At 33.7% G+C, this 16,026-nt stretch overlaps 2 protein-coding genes across 5 annotated transcripts; both read right to left on the bottom strand.

Annotated features, from left to right (window-relative positions):
* Positions 1-746: 746 nt before the first annotated feature.
* LOC141707390 (tetrahydroanabasine acetyltransferase-like) lies at positions 747-2,743 on the bottom strand. Its single transcript, XM_074510528.1, has one exon. It carries the CDS (start codon positions 2,537-2,539, stop codon positions 1,163-1,165), a length of 1,377 nt encoding a protein of 458 aa, XP_074366629.1. The 5' UTR covers positions 2,540-2,743; the 3' UTR covers positions 747-1,162.
* A 2,325-nt stretch (positions 2,744-5,068) lies between these two features.
* LOC141707388 (RNA-directed DNA methylation 4) lies at positions 5,069-11,053 on the bottom strand. Of its 4 annotated transcripts, none has more exons than XM_074510525.1 (10): positions 10,855-11,053; positions 10,671-10,751; positions 8,469-8,560; positions 8,145-8,216; positions 7,365-7,406; positions 6,790-6,944; positions 6,578-6,711; positions 6,128-6,212; positions 5,969-6,045; positions 5,069-5,560 (listed from the first exon to the last, which is right to left on the bottom strand). In XM_074510525.1, exons 1-10 carry the CDS (start codon positions 10,955-10,957, stop codon positions 5,307-5,309), a joined length of 1,095 nt encoding a protein of 364 aa, XP_074366626.1. In that variant the 5' UTR covers positions 10,958-11,053; the 3' UTR covers positions 5,069-5,306. The 4 variants fall into 4 exon arrangements, with proteins under 4 accessions (XP_074366626.1, XP_074366625.1, XP_074366627.1 ...); XM_074510524.1 differs by having other exon boundaries at positions 6,128-6,215; positions 10,855-11,052; XM_074510526.1 differs by having other exon boundaries at positions 6,128-6,215; positions 6,578-6,702; positions 10,855-11,051.
* Between the last annotated feature and the right edge of the window lie 4,973 nt (positions 11,054-16,026).

The following is a 16,026-nucleotide window of genomic DNA, read 5'->3' as shown; positions in this document are numbered from 1 at the left end:
TATTTTGAGATATAATATATAAAAATAATATTTTTGAAAATGTTTGATGGTGAAACTGATAGCTATTTTCGGCAAAAACTGAAAACAGTTTTTTCCAAAAGTATGAGGGACATGTTTTTGCTAACAGCAGTTTTTAGACCAAAAACGCTTTTACAGATAGCAGATTTTAGAATTTACCAAACAGTTTGCTGAGCAAAAAACTGTTATAATTGTTTGTAATAGCAATACCAAAAAGGGCCAAAGAGTTTTTAATAGTGGCTAAATGCATGAAAACGAATCAATGGCCCCCCATAAGGCAATCAATTCTACGATAACACTCATCACATAATCTTCAACAACCTAAATTTCAACATGGATAATCCTACTTAATTTGACCTATATAATCATATTCTGGAGTCTGGATAACAATGATTCTCATTTCTCATATGTCATTTTATGTTTGAAAAAATCGTCCCTTATTTTTGGAGGAAAGGTCATTCAAGTCGGAGTTCTTTGATTCAGATTTGGAGTTTGAATCATATGAATCTCCATAACTCTAAAATATTTATTTTTAGCATCCACAAATGAATTTGATACTCTACTAGGGACACTAAGAAATTCTTGTAATTTATCTACATCCCCTGAAGGGCAGATATTTCCATCTTCAAGTGAGAATACTTGCTAGTACTTATGCAACAGCTTCCTTTAAAACCTTAAGATTATGGACAAGTTACCTAACAATTGCGGAAACTGATTAATCAACGGTGTGAAAAAAGAAGGGGTTTATAGTTGCATTCAATTGCTGAGAAATATATGGTTAGGATACATCCCTCCTTGCGCAAGATGCTGTAACAAACATAAGTGAAACAGGAGTTCCCATTTCGCTGAAAACAACAGTGCTGTTAGCATCTGTAAAACAGTCCTTTGCTAACAGACACCCTTGGACTAGATTCAACTCTATCACACACAACCACACCTACACAATGTAATTAAGAAAAACATACATCTTAACAATATTGCAAGTGCAATACCGTTCTTAGTCATTAATTGACCATACAAAGTGCAACTAGTAAAAAAACAAGCTGGCTAACTGGATGAAAAAGTTACTGCACAGTCACAACTTAATTGTACGCAGACTACAAGTTGGAGCAGCAAATACTTGATGCTAAAACAATACTGATCGTCATGGTTTAGATTGTTTATCGATGTGATCAACCCCAATCTGATTAAGGCATTCCATCTCTTCCTTCATTTTGGGCATTGCAGCTTTAGGGAGGGTAACAAGTACCCTCATACCACCTTTTGCTTTCATACAAGAATCCACTTTGGAACGAGGTAAAAACATACACAGATCTATAAAGAAATTGTTCCATGGTAATGGTACAATATTCACCATTTCTTTCCATCCAAAATCCACTTCTTCTAGCAATCCTAATTGTCTCCAATCTGTTAGCACGATAGACGTACCGGTGCTGATCTCAACCTTCTTATTTTGTTGTATTATCGTTTCCAACTTATCCAGCGTCTGCTGAACATAATCTGGGCTAGTTAATACTTTCTTGCTCTCTTTGATCAGTTTAGCAACTCTGGAGAGAGGGAGCTCAATCAATTCTCTTACTGTCAGCGCTAAATGAGAAGAAGATAAGAAAGCATTTCCATAATATCCAGGATTCAGGGGTGGATTCAAAACATTTCTTATTCCCATAGCCATGCAAAACATTGTTTTTCCCTCGGGACTTAGTTGTAAAGCTCTAGATCTTGACCTCCAAACATAGGCTCCAAGAATTTCGAGTGTGGTGAAGTTTGCATTCTCTGTTTTCTCCAATTCCCTCAACAAACTCATCTTAAGTTTTCCTATAGTTTCTCCAGTTAAATAGAACGATTCATGTGCAACAACATTAGTAGGCAAAAATGGTGAATTTGCCAATGCAGACATGTCGATTGGAGGCAAAATAGGATCTTTACTTGCTACGCCTACTAGCCTTTCCCTCTCCCACACGGGCTTCACTGTTGGATCACTCTTTCCACTTGCTAGCTCAGCCATGGCCTTATAGAATTGAGCTGCACCAAATCCATCACATACTGAGTGCGATAAGCCCATCCCAATAGTAAAACCGCCACAAGAAAACTTTGTCACACTCAAAACTAAAGGATGATAACCACATTCACTTTCACTAGGCCAATCGAAGGCTAAGAGTTTGGCTGTTTCAGTGTCAATCCCATCCAAATAGTTAAGAGATGAAAGTTTGCAATCAGCGCATGCCTCTAAAAAAGGCACGCCATCTGCATTGCATGTGATTCGGAGTTTCCCATCCTCACGTTTAAGCTTCCCTGCCAAGGGATAGAAGTAAACCAAAACCTTTGAAAGAGCTTCTTTGATTACCAAAGCTGGGTCCAGACTAGTGATGCTATTCGTCTTGTAAACGTAGACTGTTTGACAAAGTAATTCAATGTTCCGATCATTGTCTATAGTAGACAAAGAAAGAACTTGAGAAGGGGTGGGTTCTGCAGGTTTCACCAGTATGACATCCTTTTTATGAATCAATGGTTGGATTTCCATTGAAAGATGAAAGGCTATATGTAAATGTTTTGCAAATATAGGGAGTTCACTATTTTTGATGAAGAGTGAAAGATATATTAGCTTGGCATTTCTTCATATTCATATATACTGCAGCAAGTCCATGTTGATTGAAATTATCCAAATATTGTGGCCCCATCCCACTCTTGTAAATGTAGAGGTGGAAACAACTAGATTAGTACCATCTCTTGCACTATAGAAGTTTGAATATATGTTACATATATAGGTGAAGTTAATCATTGAACTTCACAAGGATAAAAGTAAGATGCAAGAATAATGTAGGCATGACTTGAGCATTTACCAGATGTAAATGGTGAAAAAGAGATGTTCAATTATATGGCTAGCTAGGAATTCCTGTCTAAAGCATATTGCATGGTGAAAGTGCTTAAGAATCTTGGGTAAAAATACTTGAAAATCTTGCTCTTTTTACGAATGCAGCAATAATCATTCTTAATGAAATGCATCACGGCCTGCTAATTCGGACTGCTCAGTTAGACCTCCAAATGTCCCACATTTTACTGCTTAAATGAACAAGTCAGACAAGCCTATACACTTGTTTAAACTGTGATTAGAAATTAGCTTTAGCATATTAGCAAGCTCTTAAGGACTGTTAAACCACTACATCTCTGTGAGACTTATACAGCATGAAACTGATTAAAATAGCTAAGGCGCAAAAGCTATTAACTTTTAATAAGTTCATGAATGAGTTGAAACCTTGCCTTACAGTGACGGCCTTTAGAATTCTCAACTTTCCAAGAGAGCATCTTGATCGATATATATTACAAACAAATCATGGAGTTTATATTGATGATTACTCATTACGAACACAAAAAGCTAAAAACTAAAATAGGATACTTAGTTTTAACAAGGTTGGCAGCTGTAACTAAATAGTAAGGTCTTGCGTAGTTTGCAAGAATTAATTGATCAGAACGCAAATGGAAAAATTGATTCCACTTGGTATCAGATATCTTTTAAAGTATCATCTTCACCTACTCCACTCACTAATCTTGCTATTATATATTTTCTTTATCTATCTCATGTCAACTTAGCCTGAACTTTCGAAACCATGTCACCTTGACAAGAAAGAGTCTGTTTGGATAAGCTGCAAGTTTTCTTGCACGACTCCTTCATAGTAGTTTTCTTTCCCTTGGGTTCTCTATAATGCAAGCATTAAATTGGATGAAAAGGCTGAATTAGATATCTTTTTTCTCCAGAATTTTTTTGACATGTAGCTATAGTATACTCTATTTTTCCAGAATTAGATATCTAGATATATATGGATGTCTATGGCAGAAAGAATAGCAATTAGCAAGTATCTAGCTTGGATAAGAGCTGCCGGCTGCCTTCACATTAACTACGACAGAACATGTATAAAATTTTAACCCCGGACAATAATGGCTAATGCGTCAACCCATGGTTGAGAGAAAGAGACATTAGGTTGGGGAACATTATTCCTCCCATCCCAGGCTATACATATTGGAAGAAACTTGTTTTTCTTTATGTTCATTCACCTAGACAATCATGTATAAATAAGTAATGGGATTACAATGGGAGCAATGATATAATAGAGCTAGCCAGGTGTTATGAAGTTGGAGCTCTGGGTCAGCTTGCCCACTAATGTAGTGCCAGTAATCATCTATAGATGGTAGCAATCACAAATTGGATGCAAAAGTTTGAAGCTATCTACACGCAATCATAAACTTCAACCTATTGGGCCCTCAAGTGAAAGTGTGCCTGTTTGGAATTTCTTTACTTTGTTACCCGAGGAAATAAATTTTGCCACAACCTGCACCAAACATCATAAAGTTAATAATATAAAGGTAAAGAAAAGAGAAAACTGTTATCACCGGATATGGATTAATTGCTTTTTCCCGGTTCAGTACTCTCCGCATTTTAATCTTGAGAAATCATTTCACAAGTTCCAAATTCCAAGCATAAGCAGTGGACTATTTTCTAACAACATATTTACAGAACCATACAATAGAAGCAGAAAACAAAGATCTGCAACGCGACCCAAAACCCGGGCTTCATGCAAGATCGCAACGACATAACTCTAGAATGACATTCATGGACATATGGAATCTACCCAATTTAACCAGTAAAAGCATTTTCTTTAATTTTCAGTAAATTGTAGAACACTAAATAATATTCTTCGACACGTTTGTGAATACCCAAACTTGAAATTTAATACATTGAGGTATACAAACAACGATCAACAAAGCGTCTTTATACCGATGGTCACATCAAAATTGAAATATACACGTCAGGGTTTAAAAACTTTAGAGAAGATCTAGCATATATAACTGGGAAGGCCAAGAATTTCTAGTTTGCTTTGCTACTGCTAGAAACTGTTCCAGTTCGTATCTGATTCGAGTTTCTTAGAAAAAAGTACAAGATCTTGAACACATACACCTGGTTGGTAGGGAAACTAAACTCCTGGGGTTTAATCAAATTTTAGACTCTAGCAACTAACACATAGTTGTAGACTTGTATTTAAGAACACATAGAAAGTTAAAAGTGTAACTTCTCACAAGCATAATAATACGATATCATTTCTGAAACCAAGTTTAAGAAAACTTGGAGCAGTAACAGATCACATAGAACAATATTACAATAACATACTCATGAGTCATGAGTCATGACGGCTATTCTCGAAGTAAAAGCATATTCCTTTCAGCTCTCCTAATTACATTCAGTTACATATTCCTTTCAACTCCCCTGATTACATTCAGCGAGAACAAGCCCAAAGCTACTTGAATTGATCATCATCATATTCGTAATCATCATTTTCATCAAAGCTATCAAACTCATTATCAAAATAATCATCTTGTCCTGATCCTTCATCAAACAAAGCATCTTCTTCTATATGTTCAGGTTGCAAATCTTCAGCACGGCTAACAGAAATTTCATCTTCCTCTGATATATCATCAGAACTTTTGCTCTGAGTTTCCTCATTGCTGGATGTCTCCTCATCCGGATACTCGTTCATGGCATTATCTTCCGCTATAATTGACAAAAAATAAATAAGTAATATGTTCTAACCATTACGCAAAAAATGTCTAGTGTTGCACTTTTGAAATTAATTGACGGTGCACGAGGGTGCAACCATTGATAGCCCCCGTGCACACAATTACAAGGGTAACACCAGGTTCTTGCAATCAATTGATAGCGCACATGCACATGCACGCTTACAAGGGTAAGAGCAGGTGCACGCGGCACGCGATGTAGTTTACAGTCTTTTAAGTATTAGGGTAACACCAGGCTATCCCTGAATCCTTAATGGACAGACATCATTCAACTTTAAGATTGTCGTACTTCATGACATATAGATGTGACACCCTCTATAAACATTTAAATATGACAAACTTCATCATCATAACATGTAATAATTATGCATGTATATAGCAATACCATTCGAATCATAACTGTCATTTTCTGAATCATCAGGGCCATCATAAAAATCATCGTCGTTATCATCCACTTGTACCCTAATACAAAAGAGCATGATCAGCAAAATGATAGAAAATAGAGGTAAAACCAATAAATATGTTACATGATTGTAGAACTCACAAAGGAAATGGATTTAAAGCATCTTCCGACATCATTGTTGCATCATCCTTCACAGCATACAAATCATATACATAGTCGTCTCTACCTGCTGCAATTGCAATAACCAGAAAAACAAGTAAAAAATGATCAGGCCATTGTATACAATCAACAAACTCCAATATCCTGAAAACACATCCTAATTCCCGAGGAAGGACCAAAATTATGAAATACCCCTTGAATAAAGTTCAAAAACTTCGAATAAATTATACTTCTACAAGGCTAGTAAGCTGGTTTGCATTTTTGCATTGTTACAGAGCAATCAGCTTTTCAAAGATACTAATAATTAAATAGGTATATTACAGATATTATATTAAAGATGAACCTGGTTACACATGGGACTCATAAAAAAGTATCAGATTCAATTTAAATCTTTGAGAGGAGCAGTGAAATTGAAGAACTTTGTAACCATACCCCCTTTGGAAATGTAATTATCAATCTCAGATTCAATTTCTGAAGCAGCATCAGGGACACACTCTCTTAACAGGGGCAGTAGAGAGGACATCATCATATGCTCCTCCTCTTCCATTTCTGTATTTCTGCACCAACTTAGAACAATCCAATCAGTATAAAAAAAATCTAAAAAGTATCAAGTAATCCTAATATCAAAAGATATTAATATTTACCTATATTCTTTCCCTTCATGAGTTGTTTCAGGAACATCAACACGCACAACATCATAGAGCTGACACATCTCCTTAAGTGCTTCATCATGATTTGCTTCTTTTGTCCCTTTTCTTTTCCTCCAGACTTGCTCAAAACGAGCATTTTTCGCCGAAATCTAAGGAGAAAAGAGCACGAACACACTGAAAAGGTTAATTTTTATATAAGTTAAATACTGAAAATCCTTTTAAACCAACATGCGTCACCCTTCAGTTATGTTTTCTATGATGTGAGGAGACTAGAGAGAAGCTGCACCGAGGCTGATCTACTAAACATAATTTATTTTCTTCGCACTAAGACTAAAATCAGAGTTAAACAAGTCTAGCCATTTTTTTCAGCTTTTGCACTTATTGTAGTTCATTCAATTGAACTCAAGAAGCATAAGCCTAAAGTTTTTGAACTCAAGTTATATATGGACAACATTACATTTGTGCTTGGCATTCTAACAAGGTCAAGGCAAGCCGAGCTCACAAACAGCTTGTGCTTTACTACTCCTATACCAAAGCATAATAATTGTACTAAAATTAAATTTTTATACCTCATGCTCCTTCTTAGCTTTCCCCAGAAGCTGCTCTTGTTTCTGCAAACATTAAACAACAAAAGGGCCAACACCTTCGTTAGCCTAACACCACTAAGGTATAATCTTGAAATACAAAATGACTTCTAGAGATTGAAAGGTTGGCATGGCATAAGTAACCAGGTCTACATGCATATTTTAATTTTAAAATACATATTTTATACTTATAGATACATTTCTATTATTTCCGGAATTTCACTAGCAACAAATTAGATTTGCTTCACCAGTTCACCAGCATAATTTCAATCAATCACATTTCTACTTCAATACCACTTCCACGTGCATAAAAGTTCACCTTGTTAAGTATATAAAGTTATCATCTTTAAGTAAATTTATATATGGTAACCATCTCAAGTGATAACGATAAAAAAGACATTTTTAAGCTCCACTAAACTAAATATAAGCCAGATAAGTCTTAATAAAATTCTCATGACTTACCAACCAACTTCAGTTTGCGATACTAAGCTTTTCTAGAAGACGAAAAGAAAAGTAGCCAATTTAGCAATTATACGTAAAAAGTAAACTGAAATAATTCTCTAATGATGCGAATTAACATAATAACAAAATCATGCATATCTTTCCAATAAGATATATAGTATGACAAAAACTTATGAACATACACTCCAGATATATATGGTATTTTAATTAAACTATCACTGCAAATTGTACATATTGTTCATTTCAAATTAGCGCATATAGTACATAGACATGCATTCACAGAAAAAGGCAAAGGGACCTTACATTCTCTGTTTTGAAAGTACGTCTTTTTTCATCACTTTTCGTTATAAAGTCCACAGTGTTCAAAGTTTCAGGCTGCTTAAGAATAGTAGCTAGTTAGAACACTGGAAAAATACTTGCAAAAAATTAATCAAATACTTATAACAAAGTTGTGCTTTCTGTAATTATGGAGGCCTAAAATCTAGTTCATCCTTAAGGTTGATACGACCATATTGCAAATGGCGCTTACCAGTTAGTAGTGAATGCCACAAAAGCAGCATACATGAAGTCTATTTAACTGACATGACAAAGGATGTATAAGTCCAAGGAAACACAAATCACACTTACCACAAATGATCGCAACACATCAACCTTCACCTCCGAGTTGCTAAGTGTTTCAATATGCTGTACAAAGACCTTCTTGGTTTTCACCTCCTCTACTGCACATGTTAAAAATGTATCTTAAATATCTTAAAATCCAACTCCATACCTATCGAAAACCCATTTCACACGTACAAGCAAATATAAAACATTCCAACACCAAAAACAGTAATATACTCTCCTACACTCTATTAGCCAATTGATAGAGTATATATTTATATATATTTTAAAGGATTTTATTCTAATATTTATAATATTATATTATTAATTGGATATTATTAATTAGAGTTTAGTATTTTATGACAGGAAATAAAGAATTCCCAACTTTATATGGAATTGGGCTTATTTGGACTTAAATCATAAGGAAATTCAGATTTATTGTGCTGCACGCGCATACATCACTGCTTGGGCCGTAACTTGAGTTCTGGACATCAGAATTGAGCGATCTTACAACCCACGCGAAGCTAAATGAATTATCTACAGTTTTGAAGTGGTCCAACACCAAGATTCCAACTGGAGAAGCCCATAATCAGGCTTGGAAGACAGCCTACGAATTTTATATCAAAGTCCAATTTATTTTGGGAAAAGCATTAAAACTCTTTATTATATATTGTATACAGAAAACCATAACATATTGTATTAGAGAATAGAATAGAGATATCCATTATTCTTGAGAGAGAAGGGAGAGAGGCAGCTAGAGAGCGAGATTGGGAGAAGGAGCGAAGGGATTCGTCCAGATTTCAAAGGAACTCTTCAAGTTGTTTTCTCTGTAATTATATTCTCAACTCATGATTTGTGGTTTTAATATATATTTGTTTTCTTCATATATCATGAGTAGATAATCCCTTAATCCAAGAGTCGGGTAGTATTTCTTGGCTTGTTGTGTTTATTTAGTTGTATTGTGATTTTCTTGTGATTGTTAATCTATCATTGAGGGCTTAACACAATTGAGGGAGTCGCGAACCTTTGATTGTATCTATAGGAATTATAACGAATCGGGAGAGGAGTTGTAATTCTAGTACATGATATGATATGATAGACACAATTTAAGTATTGAATCGGGAGATTAATATGCGAATTGTGAAACATGTAATCCTTGGTTTTCAAGGGATAATTGTAGGCACTATAATCTACCTTGGGAACCTTGGGAGAGGATTTTATAAACATTAGAAGGATAGTTTTTAACAAAACAAGAGACACGAACTAGACATTTATGATAGTCATTGAAGAACCCTTATTCTTGGATTGTTTCTCTCATATATCTTATATAACTTTTATTTGTTTATTAGATTAAATTAGTGGATAGTTAAAACATCCACAAAATTATTCTCCAAATTATTCTCCACTTCTGAACGGTAAGAAATAAAAGACTTGAAATTGGTGTTGATATTAGTCTTTCCCAGAGAACGAACTTCTAAAAATACACATCAACACCAATTATGCACCAATTATGCAGTACAATTGTACAACACAACCACACCCTTCACTAATGAACCAACGTCTCGTTCCTAAGGAAACCCTTAAACAACTTATAAGATAAAGGCAAATGTATAAAAGGTTGCAAGTATCAAGTATCCTCGAAGTATGACTTTTTAACTAGAAAATACAAATGTTCTATATAATATCTTCTATATACTCAAACAGGACCAATTCCACGGCCAAAGTTGTATAGAGTGTGATATTGAACTAGCTCGTCCTGTACAGTTAACAGAGGTATAGATGGACAGAGGTATAGATGGTACCCCTCACAAAGGTCGAACTTACATAGGTTTCCCAAAGTCGGCTCGTTTAGCCACACTCTGAGTGAGTTAGGCCAATCTAATATCTACGGCGTAGGATGGGTCGACTCACTCTAATCCGTGACCCATTTTAGCATGCACCCGCATTTTCTTATAATTATGCACAACTTTTAAATTCTTGCATTGGTAAAAAAATCACACCTTTTCGACACAATTTCTTATAATTATGCATAATTATCAAATTCTTGAATTGGTTCCTCAAAGTTGGCTCCTTTAGCTATATTCCCGAGTGCGAAATTAGTTAGGGCCTCTGATATCTTCTACCGTGTAAGATGGGTACTAGTGACGCATTTAAACACAAACAAAATACACACATAAACTCTTAAAATTATGCGCAACTTTAAAATTCTTGAAATAGTAAAAATCACACCTTTGGTGGATGATTGAGACAAAGACAGCTTCTCAAAATCAATCAACGGACGCTTCAAGGGTCTGTCATTTATTTCAAGCCCTGCCCATAAAATGCAAATTAAGCACAACATATATATTTAAATTCTTGAAATGATTAAACTTAAGAAAAGGCACAATCTTTATTACATGCACTTATAACTTACAGAAAGCATCGAGCCGTGACTGAAAAGCCTTGCGTTTAACCCTCACTACAACTGGCTTGTCATTCTTCGCCGGAGCTGAAGAAGTTCCGGCAACATCAGCCATCGGCAACGGCGGAGACGGTGGCTTGAGGGTTTTTTGAGATTGGGCCACAAATACAGCCTTAATATTAAATCGATCAAGTGGCGCTAGAAAAAGTGTTAATATTTTATAGGTCCAATAAATATGTGCATATCATAAGATACGGTCCAGCCCATCAGCTCAATACTTTAGTGGTTAGCCTCGTAAAAAGTTTTTTAATAGGAACCGGAGGTAAGCGGGGAAAATTTTACTGATAAAGTACTAATTACCGGAGATAAGCGGGGAAAATTATCCATATATTTATATAATAAATTTAAATGCATGATTAAATATTTTTTAATAATTAATAAAAAAATTCGAAAGAGGAAATCTATATATATTATAATAATCGGAATGAGGTATAATTTGATATGTCTTTTTTTTGGTTGATTTTGTTATATCCATTTAGGGTTAAATATTAAAGTGGTCACTCAACTGAAGGTCATATATCAGTTTAATCATCAAACTTAACGGAGTATCATTTGGATCACTAAAATAATAATAAATATCAAACAGATACCTCAAAATATGTGCTCGAGAATTAAAATTTATTTTATGGAGTTTTAAACATTTTTTTAAATATTACAACCAAATGAAAAGTTATGAATACATAGTATTTTAGATGATTTTTTGAGATTTTAAAAAAAATATCTACTAATTATTTTATTTAAATAAAGCAAATGACTACAAAATTAAAAATAAATAGTAAATAAATTAAAAAAAATCTTATTATATTATAGAAAATACTAGAATTTATACATTTTCATTTGGTTGTAATAAGATTCAAGAAAACTATATAGAACTCTATAAAATAAATTTTAATTCTCGAGCACATATTTTGAGGTATATGTATGATATTTATTATGACTTTAATGATTCAAATAATATCCCGTTAACTTTGATGATTAAACTGATATATGGTGTTCAGTTGAGTGACCACTTTGATATTTAACCCTATCCATTTATGATCGTCAGATCTTTTTATCAAGTGATAAGGACATTTATATTCAAATACTAAAAAAATATACATCACTCAAGCTCCCAGATTCGAACCCCACAAAAAATAAATATTATATTATTATTTATACAATACTCAACCTCATAGGTTCGAACCCCACCAATAATAAATATTTATATTATTATTTATACACTACCCAAACTTGATGTTCGAATCCTGTTAACAACAAATATTTATGATATTATTTTTTTTATCGTAGATAACCCACGCAACCCTTTGGGTGCGCACTAGGTAAATCCTACGGGCTCACGCAATAGCCTGCAAACCACGTGAACCAAGGTAAACCATATTTAAGCGACAGACTCTGACTCACGAGGCATAATCATAAATTCTCCTCCCGTGAGATTCGAACCTATGACCAAGAGGATAGTTATCCCTTTTTAACCAACTGAGCCAACTTTTGTGGGATATGTTATTATTTATAAATATACTAATAGGATAATGATCCAAAAAGAAATTATTATAATTTTAAATAATATAAAAATATTAATAAAGACCCATGCATGGCACGAGTTGTAAATCTAGTGAGAAAGTAATTTCAAGAAAATTACATAATTTCTAAGAGTAATGCTAAATAACCAAAAATTTGTACTAAAATAGTTACAAAAAAACGTGACATGACACGACACATGTCAAAATGTAATTTGTGGACTCATATAAATGCACGCAAGATCCCATATTATTACGAGGAAAGTTACCATTTAAAAGTATTTTGGAAAAAAATTGTAACAATTTTTTGGAATTTTAGCATTTTTCATATTTTAATATATATAATGTTCTTCAATTCTTCAATTTTTCAAAAAAAAAAACTCAATTAAATTTTATGGATTTATTTTTTACAATTTGATAATTCGCTATAAATCATTATTATTAACAATTGATTTATCATTTTATCATTAATCTAAACCACAACTGATTAGCCCCGATTCTCAAATTTTATAATCTTTTATGTTTCAGAATTTAATATACTTATAAACTAAATTTCCAAAAAAATTTAATATGAACATATGCACCCATATAACGTAGAGCTATAGTTAATTACAAAATAATTAATAATTTATAATTAAATACATATAAATAAACATATTAAATATAATATATATATATATATATATATATATATATATATTTCTATAAAAGAAAATCACGCATGGGTGACGTGGCAGTTTCTACATCCTCCAAACAAGTTTTTTCTCATCTCAGAGTCGTCTCCGTCTCTGATCCTCTATCTAAATTTTTTGGATAATTTTTTTTATAAAAAACTATATTAATTGTTAATTTATTTTTGGTCTTCCTGCCCAAGATTTAATCATTTCCCGACTTTTGTCTTTTCATCTCCGCTAACATTAAACAAAGGAGGGGCGAACCAAGCACGACTTCAACTTACTGTCCTTGTGGACATTATTAGGGTGGTGGTCATTGCTTGAATAGGGAATTTAGCTGCAATTTCGATGCTGCCCGATTTGAGGCACTCGAAAATTGTATTCAGATGAATGAGATGAACAGAACTATGATAGGAAAAAAGCCTTTGTATGTTGTTGTTGCTCATCTTCAGGTTGAACTTCTATCTTCATTTTGCAGTATTCTGTTAGTAATTTTATCGTTGTCTCTCATCTGCTGAAGTTATAAGTGAATTAATCTGCTCTAATTAGTTTAGTTTTGGATTTATTTTCAAAGTTTAGAACCATAACATCTTGCAAGGTATGTCCTTGCATGTTATTAATGTCATGTGTCGGCTCTGTTTTCGACCTATAGCTTTTCTAATATGCTCTATAATTGTTCAGGTAAATCTTGAGGCGATACTCATGCAATTGCAACTTAAAGTTTTTGATTGAATTTCAACCTTTCAGGTAAAATTCGAACCTTTGTATCATGGGTTTTATGTTTTATTAGTATATTTTACAGACAATACAATTGGTTCTCTGTCAATTTAGGGTTATTGGATTAAATTGATTGATAAAATTAGGGTTCATATTCAATTTTATGTACAATTGTTTGTTTAGGGGTTTTGATTGGATTTGTTTTCGTGAAATAGTGAAAACTGAAAACTAATGGATGATTACATAGATCATTATGCTATCTTGGGGTTACCAAGCAGTGGGGACGGGCCCAAACTCTCGGTATTAGAAATTAAGAAAGCATATAGATCGAAGCTTCTGGAAATTCATTCAGACAAAAGGCCCAATGATCCCGATGCTCATCAGAATGTTCTCAATCTCCTTACTTCATATAAGATTCTCATGGATAAAAAACTAAATTCTTCTTTTAAGCGTCATAGAAAGACAGATGTCGATGAAAGAGAGCAAGGAACACATTCTGCTTTCTCTTCTGCAAAAGCTGCTCGTGACATGGAAGAATACATTCGTAGAAGTGACGCTCAATTAATCGCAAGAATAAAACGTGATGCAGCATCAGCTGCAACCAGTAGAGCACCATCTGCAGCAGCAGCACCACCAACATTAAACAAAGGAGGAGCGAAACAAGCACCGACTTCAACTCACTGTCCTTATGGACATTATCAGGGTGGTGGTCATTGCTTGGATAGGGAATTTAGCTGCAATTTCGATGCTGCTCGATTTGAGGCACTCGAAAATTATATTCAGATGAATGAGATGAACAAATCTATGATAGGAAAAAAGCCTTTGTATGTTGTTGTTGCTCATCTTTAGGTTGAACTTCTATCTTCATTTTGCAGTATTCTGTTTGTAATTTTATCGCTGTCTCTCATCTGCTGAAGTTATAAGTGAATTAATGTGGTCTAATTAGTTTAGTTTTGGATTTATTTTCAAAGTTTGGAACCATAGCATCTTGCAAGGTATGTCTATGCATGTTATTAATGTCGTGTATCGGCTTTGTTTTCGACCTATAGTTTTTCTAATCTACTCTATAATTGTTCAGGTAAATCTTGATTCTCAAGGGATAAGCAAAGTAAAGGCTCCGGGTTTATGGCCTTTAACAACCCTGATGATGCAGCAGTGGCCGTAAGTTTGTATACATTTGTGATTTCATCTTCTCCAACATACTTGAATTGTAAGTGTGATTGTGGAAATAATTATATTGCTCTTATTGTGTCCAAAATTGTATTCAAATGAATGAGATGAACGGAACTGTGATAGTAAAAAAGCCTTTGTATGTTGGTGTTGCCCATTGGAAAGTTGAAAGGAGAGCTCATCTTCAGGTTGAACTTTTATCTTCATTTTGTAGTATTCTGTTAGTAATTTTATCATTTTCTCTCATTTAGATCTTTAATTTTTTCTATTATATTTTTCCTTGTAAGAATATCTTAATGTTAGGCCTCAATGATACTATAGAAGGGTGTTGAATATAGTATTTACAATCAATTTGATTATAAACACAAGTATGTAATAGAAAACAAGTTTATTCAATATATCAAACTCTGTTACAGTAGGTTTAATCAACTCTCTCAGTGATGTATGATATCACTAAGAGATGTTAGGGTTACAATAAATAATATTCTCGTGAATGATAACACATATAGTGTAAACCCTAATTTGTGTTTATATACTACACAGTTACAAGATATATCCTAATTGATATGATATGTTCTGTTTCCTTAAATACATCAATCACAGATTATCTACTATAGTCCTTTAGCTATACAACTCTCCAAGCATATCTTTTTTTGTTTAATCCAGATCCTCTCCTGTAAATCAGCCGCTTTTCATCCCTGAAGTGTATCCGCACTTAAGTTCTGATGTAAGTCCTGATGGCTTAAGTTCTGATAACTTCCTGTATTCAGTAAGTTATGATTTCCAGTTAAGTTCTGATAGTAAGTTCTGAAACTAAAAAAATCAGATTAGACATGACATCACAAATATATCTAACAATCTCCCCCAACTTGTAAATTATAAAAATATACAAGTTTATAGATTTGATGATGTCAAAAACATTTAAGTACAAATGGAATGAGAGTTTATATGTACAACTAAATACAACTTACAGTCCATGCAGCTTTTACCAAATTCACTGAATCAGCCTGAATCCATAATGATTCCTTTCAAAGTCTGATACAAGC

The sequence above is a fragment of the Apium graveolens genome, chromosome 2 (assembly GCF_009905375.1).
Source record: "Apium graveolens cultivar Ventura chromosome 2, ASM990537v1, whole genome shotgun sequence".
Taxonomy (NCBI): domain Eukaryota; kingdom Viridiplantae; phylum Streptophyta; class Magnoliopsida; order Apiales; family Apiaceae; genus Apium; species Apium graveolens.
The sequence above is the reverse complement of the archived record's forward strand: the minus strand, read 5'-3'. Positions and strand labels throughout refer to the sequence as shown.